The sequence below is a fragment of the Cyprinus carpio genome, chromosome A6 (genome assembly GCF_018340385.1).
Source record: "Cyprinus carpio isolate SPL01 chromosome A6, ASM1834038v1, whole genome shotgun sequence".
NCBI classification, from domain to species: Eukaryota; Metazoa; Chordata; class Actinopteri; order Cypriniformes; family Cyprinidae; genus Cyprinus; species Cyprinus carpio.
This window is the reverse complement of record NC_056577.1, coordinates 33,925,308-33,941,604: the sequence shown is the minus strand read 5'-3', so window position 1 is coordinate 33,941,604 and position 16,297 is coordinate 33,925,308. Positions and strand designations below refer to the sequence as shown.

The following is a 16,297-nucleotide window of genomic DNA, read 5'->3' as shown; positions in this document are numbered from 1 at the left end:
AACCTTGCTCTCACTTGAAATGTGTTCCCACATTAAGTCCTTGAATTTGAGGGTACTGGACCTGGAAAGTCCTTGAAAGTTCCTTGAATTTGAAGTTAACCCTGTGCTATGTGAAAGTGGCCTATTAGATTGAATTTAAATTTAGAAATTTAAAGAAAAAAAAGTGACAATTAGAAATGTTGCAGAAGTAGCCTACTAATATTACTAAAACTAAAATAATAAGAAATTAAACCTATAAATAATAAAAACTGATAAAAATGACAAAATCACACAACATAATTATTAATAATTAAATTGGAAACTTAAAATATAAAAATAAAAACTATTAAAATTTTAATAAATAGTATAATAGTATATGACTTATACTAAAATAACACTGTTGTCTCTAACCATAAAGTATAAACAGAAATAATCATGATGCTTGCCTCTGTCATATAGGCTAGCTTTTGTGCAGAGCTTTCATTAAAAAGAACAACAACACATACAGCGATATACTGTATGTCTTTGATTTATGAATAGGTGACAAAGTCAGCATCAATACATGCTTCCATTGCTTAACAAATAAATCTGCTTGAACATGCCTTAAGCAGGTCTGTACAGATTTCCCTGGAGACTCGCAGCTATAGATATTATTCTCAAGTCCCTTTAGGGAACACAGACTGTACGGCAGCCTCTTTTGTGCTGGATTTTTTTTTTTAAGGCTTATTTCAATACATTGCTTCTAGGCACTCAAAATAACTTTTTTTCTCATTTGTATCATTTATATCAACATTTATCTATTAAATAGTTTACAAATTTTAGACATTAGGCTTCAGAATGTATTTAGCTTCTTTTATTTGAAAGATAAGCTTAGATTATAAATGAGTGTTCATAATAATAATGACCATGTTCAGTTCTTCCATGCTTCTTTTTCAGTCATCTGATTTACTGTCCCAAAATAACCCAGCCTCATTTTGGGTCTGAGTCATACATGATATAGCACCTCTAAAGATTTGAACTGGTTTATGAAACAGTCTTACTCATTGCTGTATCTGTTTCATTGAACATTGAGGTTTTTTTTTTTTTTCAAAACCTGGAGAAAATATATTTAGTTATTCTTCATGCACCAAATTTGGTTGCTCTACTTTGTTGTACAAGTGGATGACTGAGTAGAACGTGGTAATTTCTCACATGCATGCATGAAATTACAAAAAGGACATTAATCACACTAGCAAGCAAGGTGTGAATGATGTGTGTGATGGACAAAACTCTGTGTGACCTGGCTTTTAAAGTTTAAAGGTCATGCTGATAATTCCAATTCTAAATTAATGAAGTGGATGCTTAATTGATTACCTGATAGAACCATTGATTTTCTTGCTGCAGATAATCAGAAAATCATTGGAATTGATATGCTATGCTTTTAATTCCAGGCCTTGCATCAAGTCATGTGCTTTATAATGAAAGAGCGGAGTATAAGAGCATGAAGACTCTGACACTGAAGACTGAAAAGCTTTTTATATGAGGAGACGGGCATGCAAATATATATATATATATATATATATATTATATATATATAATATATATATATATATATATATATATTATATATATATATTATATATATATATATATATATATATAAATACAATAAAAAATAAAAAATAAAATCAGTTCAATGCAAAATTCCAGCTATGTTTGTGGCACAACGCATGCAGAAACATCACCTTCAAAAGGTCTATGCATGTTTATTTTGATTGCATTAAACATATTCCGTCTGACATCTTTTTATTTTTCTTTTAAAGCTTTAGTATTAAAGGAGCATAATACCTGGGAACCTACAAACTGAGGGAAAACATTGTCAGCACTTGATTGTAATGCATGATGCCTACATGAGTAAACCTGCCCTATGAATGCAAAGTTGCAATGCTACGCATTTTTGTTTAACAAAGGAAAATCTAGTTAGCTCATTGTTGTGACTTGACGTCATACCATTTATAAAAATGGCCTAGACACTAACAAATGTTATTTGCCTTTAAGCAATACTAACTGCAATGAGATTACCTGCATGGAGCAACTTCTGCAACAAATAGCTTCTGGTGTAGACTGTGATCTTAGTAATGCTCCCGTTTTGGTTAAAACGGCAGGCTTTATTATGTCTGTGTCATAAAAGCCAATGTAAAATGAAAATTTTTATTCAAACTAAAGCAACTACCAGACTGACCTCTTTGAGTCACTGTAGAGATCTACACTACACCCTGCTGGTGACTTCTGTGTATCACAAGCGCTGACAGGCTTGATGTGGGTTTCAGTGTTATAAAACCCTGTTTAAATGGGTTGTCTTGTATATTTGGCCTATTTTTGAAAAATGAATTATGGTTCATTCATATGTGTCATCATTGTACATTCACAAATGCAAAAGGCTAACTCCTGATGGACAAATAATTCAAGAGAATTTGTTGATGCGCTGCGGCTGATGTTGAATCAGCGTAGATAGTAAAAAAGGAATAAATATTTAAGATTCTGCACTATTTCTAGGTCACTAATTAAATAAGCAATTTAATGACACTGGTTATTTAACTTTTTCCATCAAAGCACAAGATACTCTTTGGAACATTATAAACTCCTCTTTTTCATCAACAAATTGAAAAGGCTAAATCTTACTTAAATAGATCAAGATAATTTGTTGATAAAGATGCAAAGATAGCCTACGCAAGTGTTTGCATGGGCAGATATAAGCTAGTAAAAAAAAGAAAAAGTTATGACATAAAATTAGGAAAGCCAGGTATTTAACATTCTGCGCTATTCTGTTTATCGTTATTATTAATTATTTTACATAGGTTTTCACTTCTTTTTATTTTAATGATTAATTTAAAACTTTTTTAGCTGCATTTTTAGTGTGAAAAAGTGATAGCTACAAAAAATATTAATATTAATTTTATTAAAAAAATAAAATTATTAATATTAATATGGAAAAAAACAGAAATGAGAGATGGAAATGAGCGTTACAAATGGTCATTACAAATACTGTACGTGCTCCAGAATGCGGGTGCATCGGAGAAACGATGAATCATATGAGATCGAGTAAACATCATCTTCTGTTGTTGCCATTATTCTTAATCTCACAAGCTTCCATTTCGAATTCAGCAAGCTGTCGAGCGCCTCCTGGCAACGGTTGCTATGGCGACTAACTACGTCACGCTCGACTTTGGTTACCATGGTCCTTGTGACGTGAGGGACCGTGTAAAACGGTGTCGGAAACCCCGGATAGCGGTTACCATGGATACTGGCGGGGGGGGGGGTGGAGTTTAGAGGAAGCGGAAGTGTCAGCGCAAGCGGAAGTGGTACTGCCCTGAATACCCCGAGCAGCGAAAAGGAGGACAGCTTGATACTCCCATCGTTAACAGACACAAATCAGGACTCGAAATATATTTAAATGTGAGTTACAACGCCCATTAAGGCCGCTCGGGTGATATTATGAATGTTAGAGATGCATTTTGCTGTATTGTTGCACATGTAAGCCCCCCTCATCATTGTCAATGGCGGAAGGTGTCTATTGTGGTTTGGGGCTGGGTACAAGGACTTAGGCCGAGGCGGGCGATGAATAACGATTATTGCCGATTTATTTCCGATTGCGTCCGATTTCTATTAGAAGCGCGCGATTCCCGCACTATCATTGTGTAATAATCAAAGTATCGTCGTGAGGAACAACCCTGCGGCTCCCGCGTCTGTTCAACACCCGGCCGTCGTGAAAGCTAACCGGCTAACCAGGTAATAGTATAATACACCAGAGGAGTAAAGCGCGTGCTTGTGAAATGCAGTTAGTAACGGTTAAATGTAATTTGGCGCGAATAATCAGCGCGTCCGATTAAATTCCACACGGGAATGCGAGTGAGAGGGCGTTACATTGGTGGCTAACACTGTTAGCTCGAGCGAAGAGCCTTGAATATGCTGCAGTGCAGCATTAGTGAGGTTAGGCGCTTAAAACGGCTCACGTTTATAGTTTCACTATTTCTAAATGCGTTCAAGTTAATTTAGTGAAATAATATAGTGGGTTGGATCGTTAAAATCGCGAAACAATCGTCTCAAAGGATGGCGGACTTGTCGACAGGACGCGTCGTGAGGGCCTATGTAAATAAATCTAGTTCGACACCAGCCCTTATGTCATCTATTAACCGTTCAAACTACGTATTCTAACTAGTACTCCAGCCCTCCTCGGTCTCATTAGGCAACCGGTTAGCAAGCTCACACGTGTATGTTCGTCTCCAGGAGCTGGACGGACTGTGTTTACTCGCCTGACAGCGTTACCTGTGCTTCGGGTTCAGGCGGAGACATCAACGCCCAGGGCGTTGGCACTCACACACGTTTTGGTAGCTGACAGGGTTGAAATTCCCACCGTGGCCTGCTGGAATCCCGATACCATGTCGGATTCCATGACCTTGCACAAAGGTAGACGGGACAATTGGATACATGTAATATTAAGCAGCGGTCAGAAACCTGAGGTTATATGTGGTTTAGAAAAGGTGATATAACCTAGTGGGTTTGGTTTAGACTTTGACCAGTTATAATATGCAGAGGTGGATAAGCCATTGTGTGTTTTAGAAATAACGATTTTGACCTACTTTTTAATTGGGTTATATATTTCAGAAATCCTGAAACCACTGCATCAGTGCAGTGTGAGCTAAACATATGACCTGATTATTTGTCAGTTTGGTGCAGAGAACAATTGTCAATGTAAAACAAATGTTATGGTGGTCATATATTTATCGACCGAAACTAGTCCTTTAGGTTAACCACTGCTTAAACTATTATTTATGGGGTAGACCTTGGTTATAATATATAAAATGCATGGTAATCTTATAATAAAAAAATAAATAAAAAGCATTATATGGCAAAATAAAATAAAAATTCTCTGTTAAGTGTTTCTATGCTTCTCAGAAATTGTTACTGTCAAGGTAAAACAAACATTATGCAGTGCATATATTTCTTATTCTACAAAAAAAAAAAAAAAGTCTTCTCTACCATTATCTATAGATAAACCTGATTCATTATGCAGATACGCATGGTAATATTTTATAAAGCATTACATGGCAAAATAAAACCCCCAAACTTAATTTGTTTAAAGTGTTTATATATATATATATATATATATATATATATATATGTATATGTATATGTATGTATGTGTATTTATATATATATATATATATATATATATATATATATATATTATATATATATATATTTATATATATATATATATATTATATAAGTTTTACCAAAGTTCAAGTTTGATTCTCAGTAGAGAATCTTAATTTGAGTTCAAAGAAGAAAAAATGGTAACACTTTGCAGCAAGGTTCATTACTACTTTAGTTAACATGAACTAAAAATAAACAATACTTATACAACATTTATTAATCTTAGTTAATGTTAATTTCAACATTTACTAATGCATTATTAAAAAAAAGTTGTGCTTGTTAACATTAGTTAATGCTCTGTGAATTAACATGAACTAACAATGAACCACTGTATTTTCTTTAACATTAACAAAGATTAATAAATACTGTAATAAATGTATCGTTCATGTTAGTTAATACATTAACTAATGGAACCCTTATTGTAAAGTGTTACCGAAAAAAGTTAAGAAAAACACAGACATGGCATTATTTTGCATTGTAGTGGGATTTGAAGTGATTTTACTTAAAGACTAGTGTGAATGACGTTTTAGTGTGCAAAACTGACTGTTTTCAAAGCCGACTAGTCAACTAATCAGTCTTAAGGAAGCTTTGTTTAAGGTTTCAGGTAATCCTCTTGTATTGTCATACCATCAATTAGTGTTATAACCTCAAATGGGATTTTACTGATGTTTTTTCACTCTGATTCAGTGATGAATGCAGTGAGATAAAGTCTCTGAGACAGTCGCTGAATGACTGCAACTTCAAAGCCGTGCCTCAGCATTGGTCCTCCTACATAATCATACATGGGTAGCCTTAAGTATGACTTAAATCTTCATAAGTCCCAAATTTAATAATAGTATCTGGTGCAGGTCAAAACAGGCGCCAACTTGAAAACTGACCTCTTTACAACAAAAGGAGGTCAGCTTGAATCTCACTAAGCGACACCAAACTTGACTTAATTTTATTATATTCATAGTACAGGCTATAGGAAAAGGAAAATCAACTCTCCAACGTGCATTTTGTTATCGAACTATACATTTTCTCTTACTTTTGTAGTTGCATCATGGACAAGAGTGACCTAGTGCAGAAGGCAAAGCTCGCTGAGCAGGCCGAGCGCTATGATGACATGGCTGCTTCCATGAAGGCTGTCACGGAGGGTGGCGTTGAGCTTTCCAACGAAGAGCGCAACCTGCTCTCCGTGGCTTACAAGAACGTGGTGGGCGCCCGCCGCTCGTCCTGGCGCGTGATCTCCAGCATCGAGCAGAAAACGGAGGGCAACGAGAAGAAACAGCAGATGGCGCGTGAATACCGTGAGAAGATCGAGGCTGAGCTTCAGGACATCTGCAACGACGTGCTGGTGAGAGACGTGACGTGTGAAGAAAACATTTGACAGTTGAATTGACAGTTCTAGAAGTTCCACCTGATTTAATTAGCAATTAATTTTAGGTTTAGAATTGCAGCTGAATTTAAAACGTAGGACTATTATGATGATGTCTGTTATGCAATATTAGATGTTCCGTTTCAAAATCTAGTTGGCTACAGCATTTTAAGGCATTATAGTGTTAAAGTATGAATTTAGTACATAAATTTAAAGAATGAATGTCTTTGGCCAAAATTCAGAAAATTCAAATTTCAATTAAAAAATGTGCAATGTATATATATGCTTATTAGAATACTGTGTTGTTTCTCTTGCATTGCCTTTGTGTCAAAATCGTTGGGCTTCAGGTGCAAAGCTTTATATGAATGAGTTGCAATCAACCACTAAATGTTTGTTTTCACTTAGATTAGGCAGCAAGGCAGGTCACTTTACGGTTAGAGCAAAAGGAATCAATTTTATTTGTAACATGAAACTGCTCGTATGAACAATGCAATTAGGATGGATCAAAAAATGCACACTTTACCTTTAAGAAAGTAGTTTTTCCTCTTTCTGATGGTCAGTGCTTTTCATTTAATATTAGTATTAATGTTCATAGCTTAATGTCAGTCTTACCTCTGTTCTCTCAGGGTCTCCTGGAGAAGTACCTAATTCCCAATGCTAGCCAGGCAGAGAGCAAAGTTTTCTACCTGAAAATGAAAGGAGACTACTACAGATACCTGTCCGAGGTGGCATCCGGAGAAGCAAAGAGAAGTGAGCTCATTTTCTTTAAAGCAAGAAGTTTGTTGACTAAATATTAACCTGTTAAATCTATTCATTAGGGAGAAGATGGACTAATAGGAAATGGTTGGAACTGATATTGCTGAAGTTTAAAGTCCAGTCCTAAGAGTTAATAGTTAGATGCTAGCCAAAGCATCAGAACATTCAGGCTGTGATGTGATGGTCATGAATTTGATTTTGTTTTTCTCTCAAATTACAGCCACAGTGGACAACTCTCAGAAGGCTTACCAGGATGCGTTTGAGATCAGCAAAAGGGAAATGCAGCCAACACACCCCATCAGGCTGGGACTAGCACTGAACTTCTCCGTGTTTTACTATGAAATCCTCAACACCCCAGAGCAGGCCTGCGCTTTGGCAAAGACGGTTAGACAATGATCTGTTCATCTACTACTTGTCTGCGTTTGACTTTTTCTGTTTTGGGTACACACAATGTACACTTTCCTCTTTCATCCCATGAATATCTTCAAAAAGTGATTTGGAATGTGAAACTAAATGAGTTTATATTGAAAAATAGTGTGTTCAATTCCAGTGTACAGGAAGACAGAACTTACCCTCATGTTTGCTTTTCACCGTAGGCTTTCGATGAGGCCATTGCTGAGCTGGACACCTTAAACGAGGACTCCTACAAAGACAGCACCCTGATCATGCAGTTACTAAGGGACAACCTCACTGTAAGTGCCATCTTTGGCTTTAATAGGTTTAGACAGACCCCAAAATTAATCTTTGCTTAAAATTAACAATGCAAAATTAGTGTAGACTGTTTAGACTACTCATCATTAAATAAAACTTTAAATCAAGCTTTACAAATTTTAGTTTGAGCCATGCTAGTTTTGTCATTTACAAGTTATTATTACCATAACAATTTTAGTTTATGAATTGATATGAATTGCAAGTCTTAAAGTGTTAATTCACCCTTTTCACAAATTCAGGTCTTATCACAAGGTCTTAAATCACAACAGGAAGTCTTAAATTCATGGCATTTAAGGTGGAAAAATGAATATCTCCCTCAGTATATCTGTTAGGCGTTTCAAAACAAATATCCAACATTCTTAAATCAAGATGCATTTACTTGAGATTCAAATTGAAAATATGATGTCATGTTCTTTTAGAAATTAAACAAAATGAAATGAGGTTTTGCTTAAAAGAACACATCTGTCAATGTGGTATGAGACTTCTTGTGTCATCTTGATTTAAGAATCTTAGATATTTGCACTGGAAAACAAGACAAATATTGATGAGGCAAACAAAATATCTTGAATTTACCTTCATAAAAGCTACAGAATAGTTGTCAGTATAGTTTTTATATGAATAATGCAAAATTTTGCCAATAAGAAAAATTTAATATTACGCCATTGGTCAGTTAATTTTGGACCCTTGGAAGCCTTATCATTGTCTAATTGTAATTTTTTTTTTCTTTTGTTCTGCAGCTGTGGACATCAGAAAACCAGGGTGATGAGGGGGATGCTGGCGAGGGCGAGAACTAAAGGCGTTGCACTTCACTGTTAAATCCACCTACACTCTTTATCTTACACATATACAGCCCATAATTCCCTGCTCCATCCAATCCACCTCACCTTTATCCACCTTTCTGTATGACGAGCAGCATGAATTGTACCTGACCTGCAAGTTTGTACCCCTGAAGCCACGAGCGGCAGGGAAAAGTTTGGTTTTTCCAAGGCTGACTTGTCTCAAACATGTCTGATTGTGTATTTTCCCCCCAGTCGAGGGGAAATGGTTGAATAGTGGAAACAATTTCCATCTTTTTTTCCCGTCCTAAAATCCTTCCTAACATTTTTAAAAGGTATATATTCTCTGGTCTAGCAGGATATAACACATTATAGTGTCCACCCACCCCAACACCATTTTTCCCTTCTGTCTCTTCTCTCCAATAGTGTACTGGCGATTGCTGGTTTTATTCAAAAGGCTATTAAACTGTCCATTAATTTAACAAACACTGTGATGTTTAGTTTTTCCTCCTGGATAACTTGTGCTTAATGGAAATCGGAATGGTTTCGTTACAAAGAGCAGTACAATTCTGTTGCGATCTCATACAGAAGGGATGAAAACAGGCTGTATTGTGACACTGACTAACATGCATTACTATCATTGCTGTCATGTGCGTAATTTTGCATACACGGCTGACGACAAAAGGGACCCGAGGTTTGCAATTCCATGTCTATTCAGTTTTAAGTTAAAGACATTCCATTAGTGTGTGATGTTTAACAATTACAGACCTTTCGTGAACAAACTGGAGAGTTTCCTAATGTGCTGTCAATGAGGCAGTTTACATAAAGGTGCTGTTTGACATCAGTAAACGATTTTCCTGGTTTGTTCTGTACATTTTTCCTCCCTTTGACATATTTCCCGCACTTCCATTTAATAAAGATGTACAATTATAAACATTTTAGAGGTAAATATAATTTGTCCTAAAACTAAATGCTTGCAAATGTTTTTTTTTTTTTTTTAAGTTATTCAACAAACAAACTACACAAACAGAAGTCGATGCTTGATGTTTCCCTCTTCATGTAAATCAGAAGGAGTTTTGGGGCCTTAGACTGACTTTGAACTTCTCTACTCTTCATTCTTGCTAAGAGAGGAATTTCTGTAAGACCTTAACAGTTCAAATGAGAAATTCTGGATTTAATATGAGTTATGGTGCAGGAAAGTGCTGCAATCCAGTGGAGGCTTTGAAGTCTTGGCCCAAAGTCTGTAAAACGCAAGCCGAGATCGGATTTGGCAAATAGTTGAAGGACCTCAAACATTTTTATGGGGTAGTCACTCACTCAGTGTCACAATACCTTGTCACATCACCATAACATTCCACTTAGGTGTAGAACTCATCTGTCTCGAGCTGAAGACAATGTTCATGCACTGAAGACGAAATCTTTCTCTCTCCCCCCTTAGCTGAACAAATGGCAGTTATTCTACGCTTGATTACCAAAAAATACAGTAGTGAATGTGGAGCCGAGCCTGTCTGTATATCTGGTATCTCCAATTGCTTTGTTTTTACTGACCAGTATTCTGCCTAAAGTTAGCTTCTGTGACGGTTTCATTGCTTAGTGCGCACGTGGTTGTGAAAATTTAGACTAGCTTAAGGGAAAAAAAATTACAAAATGACAAAAAAAAATATACAACCTGGTTATTGACGTAATACTAGATTTGTGTATGTCTTTTAAAACAGTTCTAGTTTCACCTTACATGTTATAATCAGGAAAGTGTAAAAGACAATTTAAAGTGAAATAAAAGTTTTATCAGTTCCAAATCGCGCTGTATTGTTTTTCATAGTGGTGTACATTCAATTCAGAATACACAAGCAGCAAGTTCTCTAGGTCTTCTCACTCTCCTATAAAGATATATATGGTGTGTGGTTTTTTATGCCTATTTAAATAACCATTTAAGGGAATGTTCCAGGTTCAATACAAGTTAAAGGAATAGTTTACCAAATTTTTTGAAAATGTACTCATCCTCAGGCCATTCAAGATGTAGATGAGTTTGTTTTTTAATGGAACATATTTGGAGAAACATAGCATTACATCGTTTGCTCACCAATGGATCCTCTGCAGTGAATGGGTGCCGTCAGAATGAGAGTCCAAACAGCTGATTAAAAACATCACAATAATCCACACCACTCCAGTCCATCAGTTAACATCTTGTGAAGCAAAAAGCTGCATGTTTGTAAGAAATAAATCCATCAAGGTGTTTTAAACCATTTCTTCTGGTCAAAATATGAGTCTCAAATAAGTCGATTTGAGACTTCAAAACCCACTGACATTTGTTTAGAACTGTTTTGGACTTTTTTTGCTTGTTAACAGTGCTAGATCTGTGCATATTTCTCTCGTGGATTCACACAAGATATTTTAATTCGGAGAAAGCAATATTATGAATAGAACATTCTAACCAGAAGTAATGGTTTGAGGTTAAAAATGTCTTGATGGATTTATTACAAGGATGCAGCTTTTGGCTTCACGAGACATTAACTGATGAACTGGAGTGGTGTGGATTATTGTGATGTTTTTATCAGCTGTTTGGACTCTCATTCTGATGGCACCCATTCATTATTGTTGAATTATTCTGTAAATTCAATTATCTGTGGCATTCTGTTGATTGCAACAGAAAAGGGTTTTTTTGTTTTGTACAAAAAACATTTAGAGTAACATTTGAAGTTGACTACTGTGATTAAAATTACTTGTTTGTAAAAGGCATATTCAATTTAAGGCATGTTTACAGTTCAGATAACTGAGGAATAATTTGAAATTGGAATTGACAGCATGTATATTTTTGCTTTCATTCACAGTTATACATTTGGCAGATGCTTTTATCCAAAGCAACTTACAGTGCATTCAGGCTATATATATATATATATATATTTTTACCAGTATGTGTGTTCCCTGGGAATTGAACCCACCACCTTTTGCACTGCTAAAACAATGCTCTACCACTGAGCCACAGGAATACAATAGTTATACTACCTGTATACGTAGCATTTACTGGTTTATGTCTTTTTAGTATGGCTAATTCCTACAATAAAAGTCACCGCTGATCATAGCATTACATCTGCCGGTTTACAGGATGAAAAAAAATAAAATACAATATTCCTGAACATTTTCCTTTATTATCAGATGCATAACAGCACATTATTTTCTAGAAATAAAATAAAGATCCGTTTACATGGTCTTGATGCAAAATGGCATATGAAACATTAATAAATACAGGAGCCAAGTCTTTACAAATGTATTTAAACATTAATTGGTTTTGAAAGTAACTAACCCACAACAATACAACATGTAATAGAAAACGCAGCCTGAATACGATCTGCCTTTCTGAGTTGTCCACCTAAAGTGAAGTAGGAATTAAATTTTTGTCTGAAAAAGAGCCATTCAGTTTAGTGTGCAATGAAAAAGAAATTAAAATCACATGCTTAATGTCACATGATTCATTACTGATTAAATGGACAAATGAAATTACCAGAACAAGTTTGACATAAGACACAAAGTTTTTCAGAAAAAGCCTTAATTACCTTATTAATGACAACAATAGACCCGGACAAATGTGCCTATATGAACATCAACACTTTTCCTAAGTTTAAAATAACATTATGATGTGCATATCTAAAGTCTGTAGCAAACACTGCAGAGGCAAATCAATTCGAGGCACTTTGGGAAAGTTTCCTCATGTTCACTTTATAATCACGGTTATTTCATCTTCTGTACTTCCTGCAGTAGCTTCTGCGCCACCGTGTTGTTTGGCTCGATTTTGAGCACGCTGTTGAGATCTTCAATACAAGATTTCTTGTTCTAAGAGAAAAAATGTATTACAGTTTATAAAACAATCCACCAATTTTTACTAAAGAGGTCACAAACTGCCTTTTTTTTTGTACTGTTCCCTGAGGTCCACTTATAATGTTAACAAGATTTTACATCAAAAAAAAACATCTCTAGGAGTTTTTAACCACCCTGTGTTTGAATGGACGTGGCGGATTGTAGACTTGGTAAACGCTCAGTGCTATGACTGGCTAACAATTGTGAATGTTTGACAGACTTCATAGATGGACACTGCTGTGATTTAAGTTAAAAACATAAATACTCAGTATTTGGTTTGGTGCGACATTACTGTCGGATCCAATTTATCGTCTTTTAGTTTCAATCTTTCTGAAAATCCTGCGCTGAATTGTGCCTTGTTTGCAAACAAATCCGTGATAAAATGTAGTGAACAATGGATTAAGTTCTTACTGATGCGATCTGGATCTTCATTAAAAATAAAGTTCATCCACTCTTTCCTAATATTGAGATCAGAAGAAAGGCTGTTTTTCCACTCTCTCGTTTACACTACGTGGGTGGGGCTAAACAGGCAGTGATGTAGAAGTAGGCGTTGATGATCTTCTGCGGAGGCAGGGTTTAGCCACACTATTACGTCACAAAGTGGCACATTCCACAACCTGTCGTTTTGGCAGATTGGCTTCAATATAAGCTGTTTTGAGTTGTTGAACTTGCAGGGTGTTTTTAGAGCACAATAACCTTTTATATGTCAAGATCAAGGGAATTTTTAATTCTCAGTTCATGACCCCTTAAACTAAGACAATGATTCAGAAATAAACTTACCTTGAGTTCCTTGTTTGCCTGGCCACGTCGGTAAAAAGCCTTAACGTTGGCAGAATCCAATCGAAGAGCCTCATCACAGTCGCTAATAGCTTCTTTGAACATCTTTAATGACAGGTAGCAGAGAGCCCTACAAGCAGTATTGATTTACACACATTATCAAACCTGAAGTCCATGACTTTTACAGGTAGGAATTACAAATCAGTTTTGAACTGAATAACCATAGGAAACCTGACATTTGGTTTCATTTCTTACCGATTTGTGTAGGTTGTGACTTCTGTGGGGTTCAGACCGAGTGACTGCGTGTACTTCTCCGCGGCTTTCTTGTGTTCGCCCTTCTTCACAAACGCATTGCCTTCTTCCTTTAGAGCCTTGGCTTTTTTAGCAGCTTCAGGTCCTGGTGCTTCGAATAAAACAAGTGAAAATCAAGTGCTGAAGCAAAGCATGATGGCTCCGCTCAGTACGGCACAGGTAAATACCATTTTTCTTGTTGTCAATCACGCTGTTTTTGTTGTGGACTGGAGGCCGAGCTGGCGGCTTGCGCCAGGCTTTCTTTCACGGACATCGGAACGGTGGGAATCGGAGGCAGTTTCTCTCTCCAGAAGGTCCGTCTACATCCGACAAAGCCTTGGTCATTCTGAAGGCAAGGAGAGATGTGGTTAAATGGTACATTTTTGTATCCTTATGCTCACAAATGGACATTTTATTCTTTGGGTGTGTGTTATATTTTGTGTATTTCCTCATTATACAGTTGATCAGTGCATTCTCTATGAACATGCATAATTCTGGATCCTGTTCATGCAGAATTACCTGTTGACGCCATCGTGAGCAGCCGGTATGTTCCAGTCTATCTGTAAAACAGTTTTGTAGTCCACATATGCCTGTCTGTATCTCTCCAAAGCTTCATAAGCTGACGCCCGGCGAAGCAGAGCTTAAATCCAAACGGAATCAGTTCAAGAGACCTGAAAGGTAAGTATAATTAACACGGAACATAATCACTTTAACCATTTTTGCACCCGCTGTTTGTTGCACTTACTTTGTGCAGTCTTTAATGCATTCACTGCAGTTTCCATCTTTCAGGTAACTGGCGGCTCTGTTGGAGTACAGAATACCCAGATCTTCCTTGTTCTTCTGACCTGCGAAAAGAACAGTTACAGATACAGTGATGTGTCCTTATTTACAATAGCACCACTGCCTCCTTTACATCCATTATAGTCTGAGGAACCATTTTAAGGAACCTGTTAAGTATGATTGCCCTATTATTACTCATTTAAAAACATATTAATATGTTATCTCCATGGTATTATTAGCATATGACAGTACGATGATGTTACCATCAGATTCCATCACAGTTCTGTCAGATGATAAAGGATAATATGAGCATAATAATGCATGGGACCCCCCATCCTAAAATTCCTAAAATTTAAAAGGCAGTAATATATTTGTATTTATAAAGACCCAGTTTATACTATGAAAATTAATCCTATAAATATGTGTATATTTTGATTTTGAAAATATTTTCTATTATGTAATATCACACTTTTGCTACTCACCTACAAGTGTTGTGCTATAAAATGTATAATTTATCTCTCTCTCTCTCTCTATATATATATATGTGTGTGTGTGTGTGTGTGAGAGAGTTTTCTTTATTAATGTTAACCTGTCAATTTTTTCATGTATTTTTCAATTTTATTGCAAAATTTTACTATTAATTTAATATGTGGTAGCTATATAGCTAAGCTCAACTCTTTTTCTCTAAACTTTCCACTGACCCCCGAGTACGATCCTCATTTGGGGGTCCTGGGACCCCATTTTGAACCCCCCTGAAACAGTACACACATGGTACTGAAATGTATTCAGCAATACCATGGTATTGATATGATATTACAAGAATACCATGAACATTCCGACATACGAAAACATGTAATTAGCTAAGTGGTAATACTGTAACGCTGGTGTTTACTATGGTGATATTTGTAATATTACTATATTTGACCGGTCTTACCAGACTTCTCCAGCAGCTGGATGGACTGGCTGTAGAGGCTCACAGCTTCTCCGTACTGACCGGCTCTGAAGCACTCGTTACGGCTTGTTTTGAGCTCCGTCCCACGACTGCGAGCGCCGCTTCTGAGGCATGATGATACTGAAACGATCAAAGGCAGCGTGAACCGTGAGTGCTGTTAACTTAGTTACATCAATATTACACACTGGCAGCAACACTGTTGTGATAGGTATAAACTTACAATATAACAAAGCTACCGCGGTAGAATCGCTGTCTGAAGTTGAAAACCCGGCGGAGAGTAAATATCGAAGGAAGGGCTTTAGAGATCGCCCAGCTCCGCTCGGTTACCGGTTACCAGTTGTTGTACTGTGAACTAAAGTTACATGAGAGAACGAGTCAGTCCTCGTTCTAGAACACGCTAGAAGATCCGCTTCTCCGCCTACTACACGCGCGCGCGAGCCGGGACGAGCACCACGTTTTACCGGCTGAGGCTCTACAGAACGGGCGGTGTTGAATTTCAATTTCAGTTCTCCGGACTGAAGCGGCTGTCGATCTCCGCTGCTGCTATTTGAAGATCAGGATGGGTGAGTGTAACCCAATCCAGTGTTGCCAGGTCCAGCGAGAAAAGCAAGCAACCTGTACTGACAAGTTAACGAGTGAAAAAAACACGTAAAATTACAGGGATATGGCAACACCCGACCCAGTCCCAAACGACTGGCGGCTTCCCTCTATGGAAATTCAAGCTGTTGGTTGCCAGATGTTCCTAAAACCCGACTAATTCATTATTTTAAAACGCATCAGTTGCTTTTCGTTTTATTTTTGAATACTATGAAATGCAAGTGCAATTTATATAGTAAATAGAGTCAGTAAAATATTTTTAATAAAGTACAA

At 36.6% G+C, this 16,297-nt stretch overlaps 1 protein-coding gene and 1 pseudogene across 2 annotated transcripts; one reads left to right on the top strand and one right to left on the bottom strand.

The window, feature by feature from the left end:
- Positions 1 to 3,258: 3,258 nt before the first annotated feature.
- LOC109107343 (14-3-3 protein beta/alpha-A) lies at positions 3,259 to 10,571 on the top strand. Of its 2 annotated transcripts, none has more exons than XM_042759153.1 (6): positions 3,259 to 3,414; positions 6,211 to 6,511; positions 7,159 to 7,282; positions 7,509 to 7,672; positions 7,885 to 7,980; positions 8,737 to 10,571. In XM_042759153.1, the coding sequence occupies exons 2-6, from the start codon at positions 6,218 to 6,220 to the stop codon at positions 8,791 to 8,793; spliced, it is 735 nt and encodes a 244-aa protein (XP_042615087.1). In that variant the 5' UTR covers positions 3,259 to 3,414; positions 6,211 to 6,217; the 3' UTR covers positions 8,794 to 10,571. The 2 variants fall into 2 exon arrangements, with proteins under 2 accessions (XP_042615087.1, XP_042615088.1); XM_042759154.1 differs by lacking the exon at positions 3,259 to 3,414 and adding an exon at positions 3,729 to 3,747.
- Positions 10,572 to 11,901: 1,330 nt separating this feature from the next.
- On the bottom strand, positions 11,902 to 15,689 carry LOC109107341 (annotated as a pseudogene).
- Positions 15,690 to 16,297: the final 608 nt, after the last annotated feature.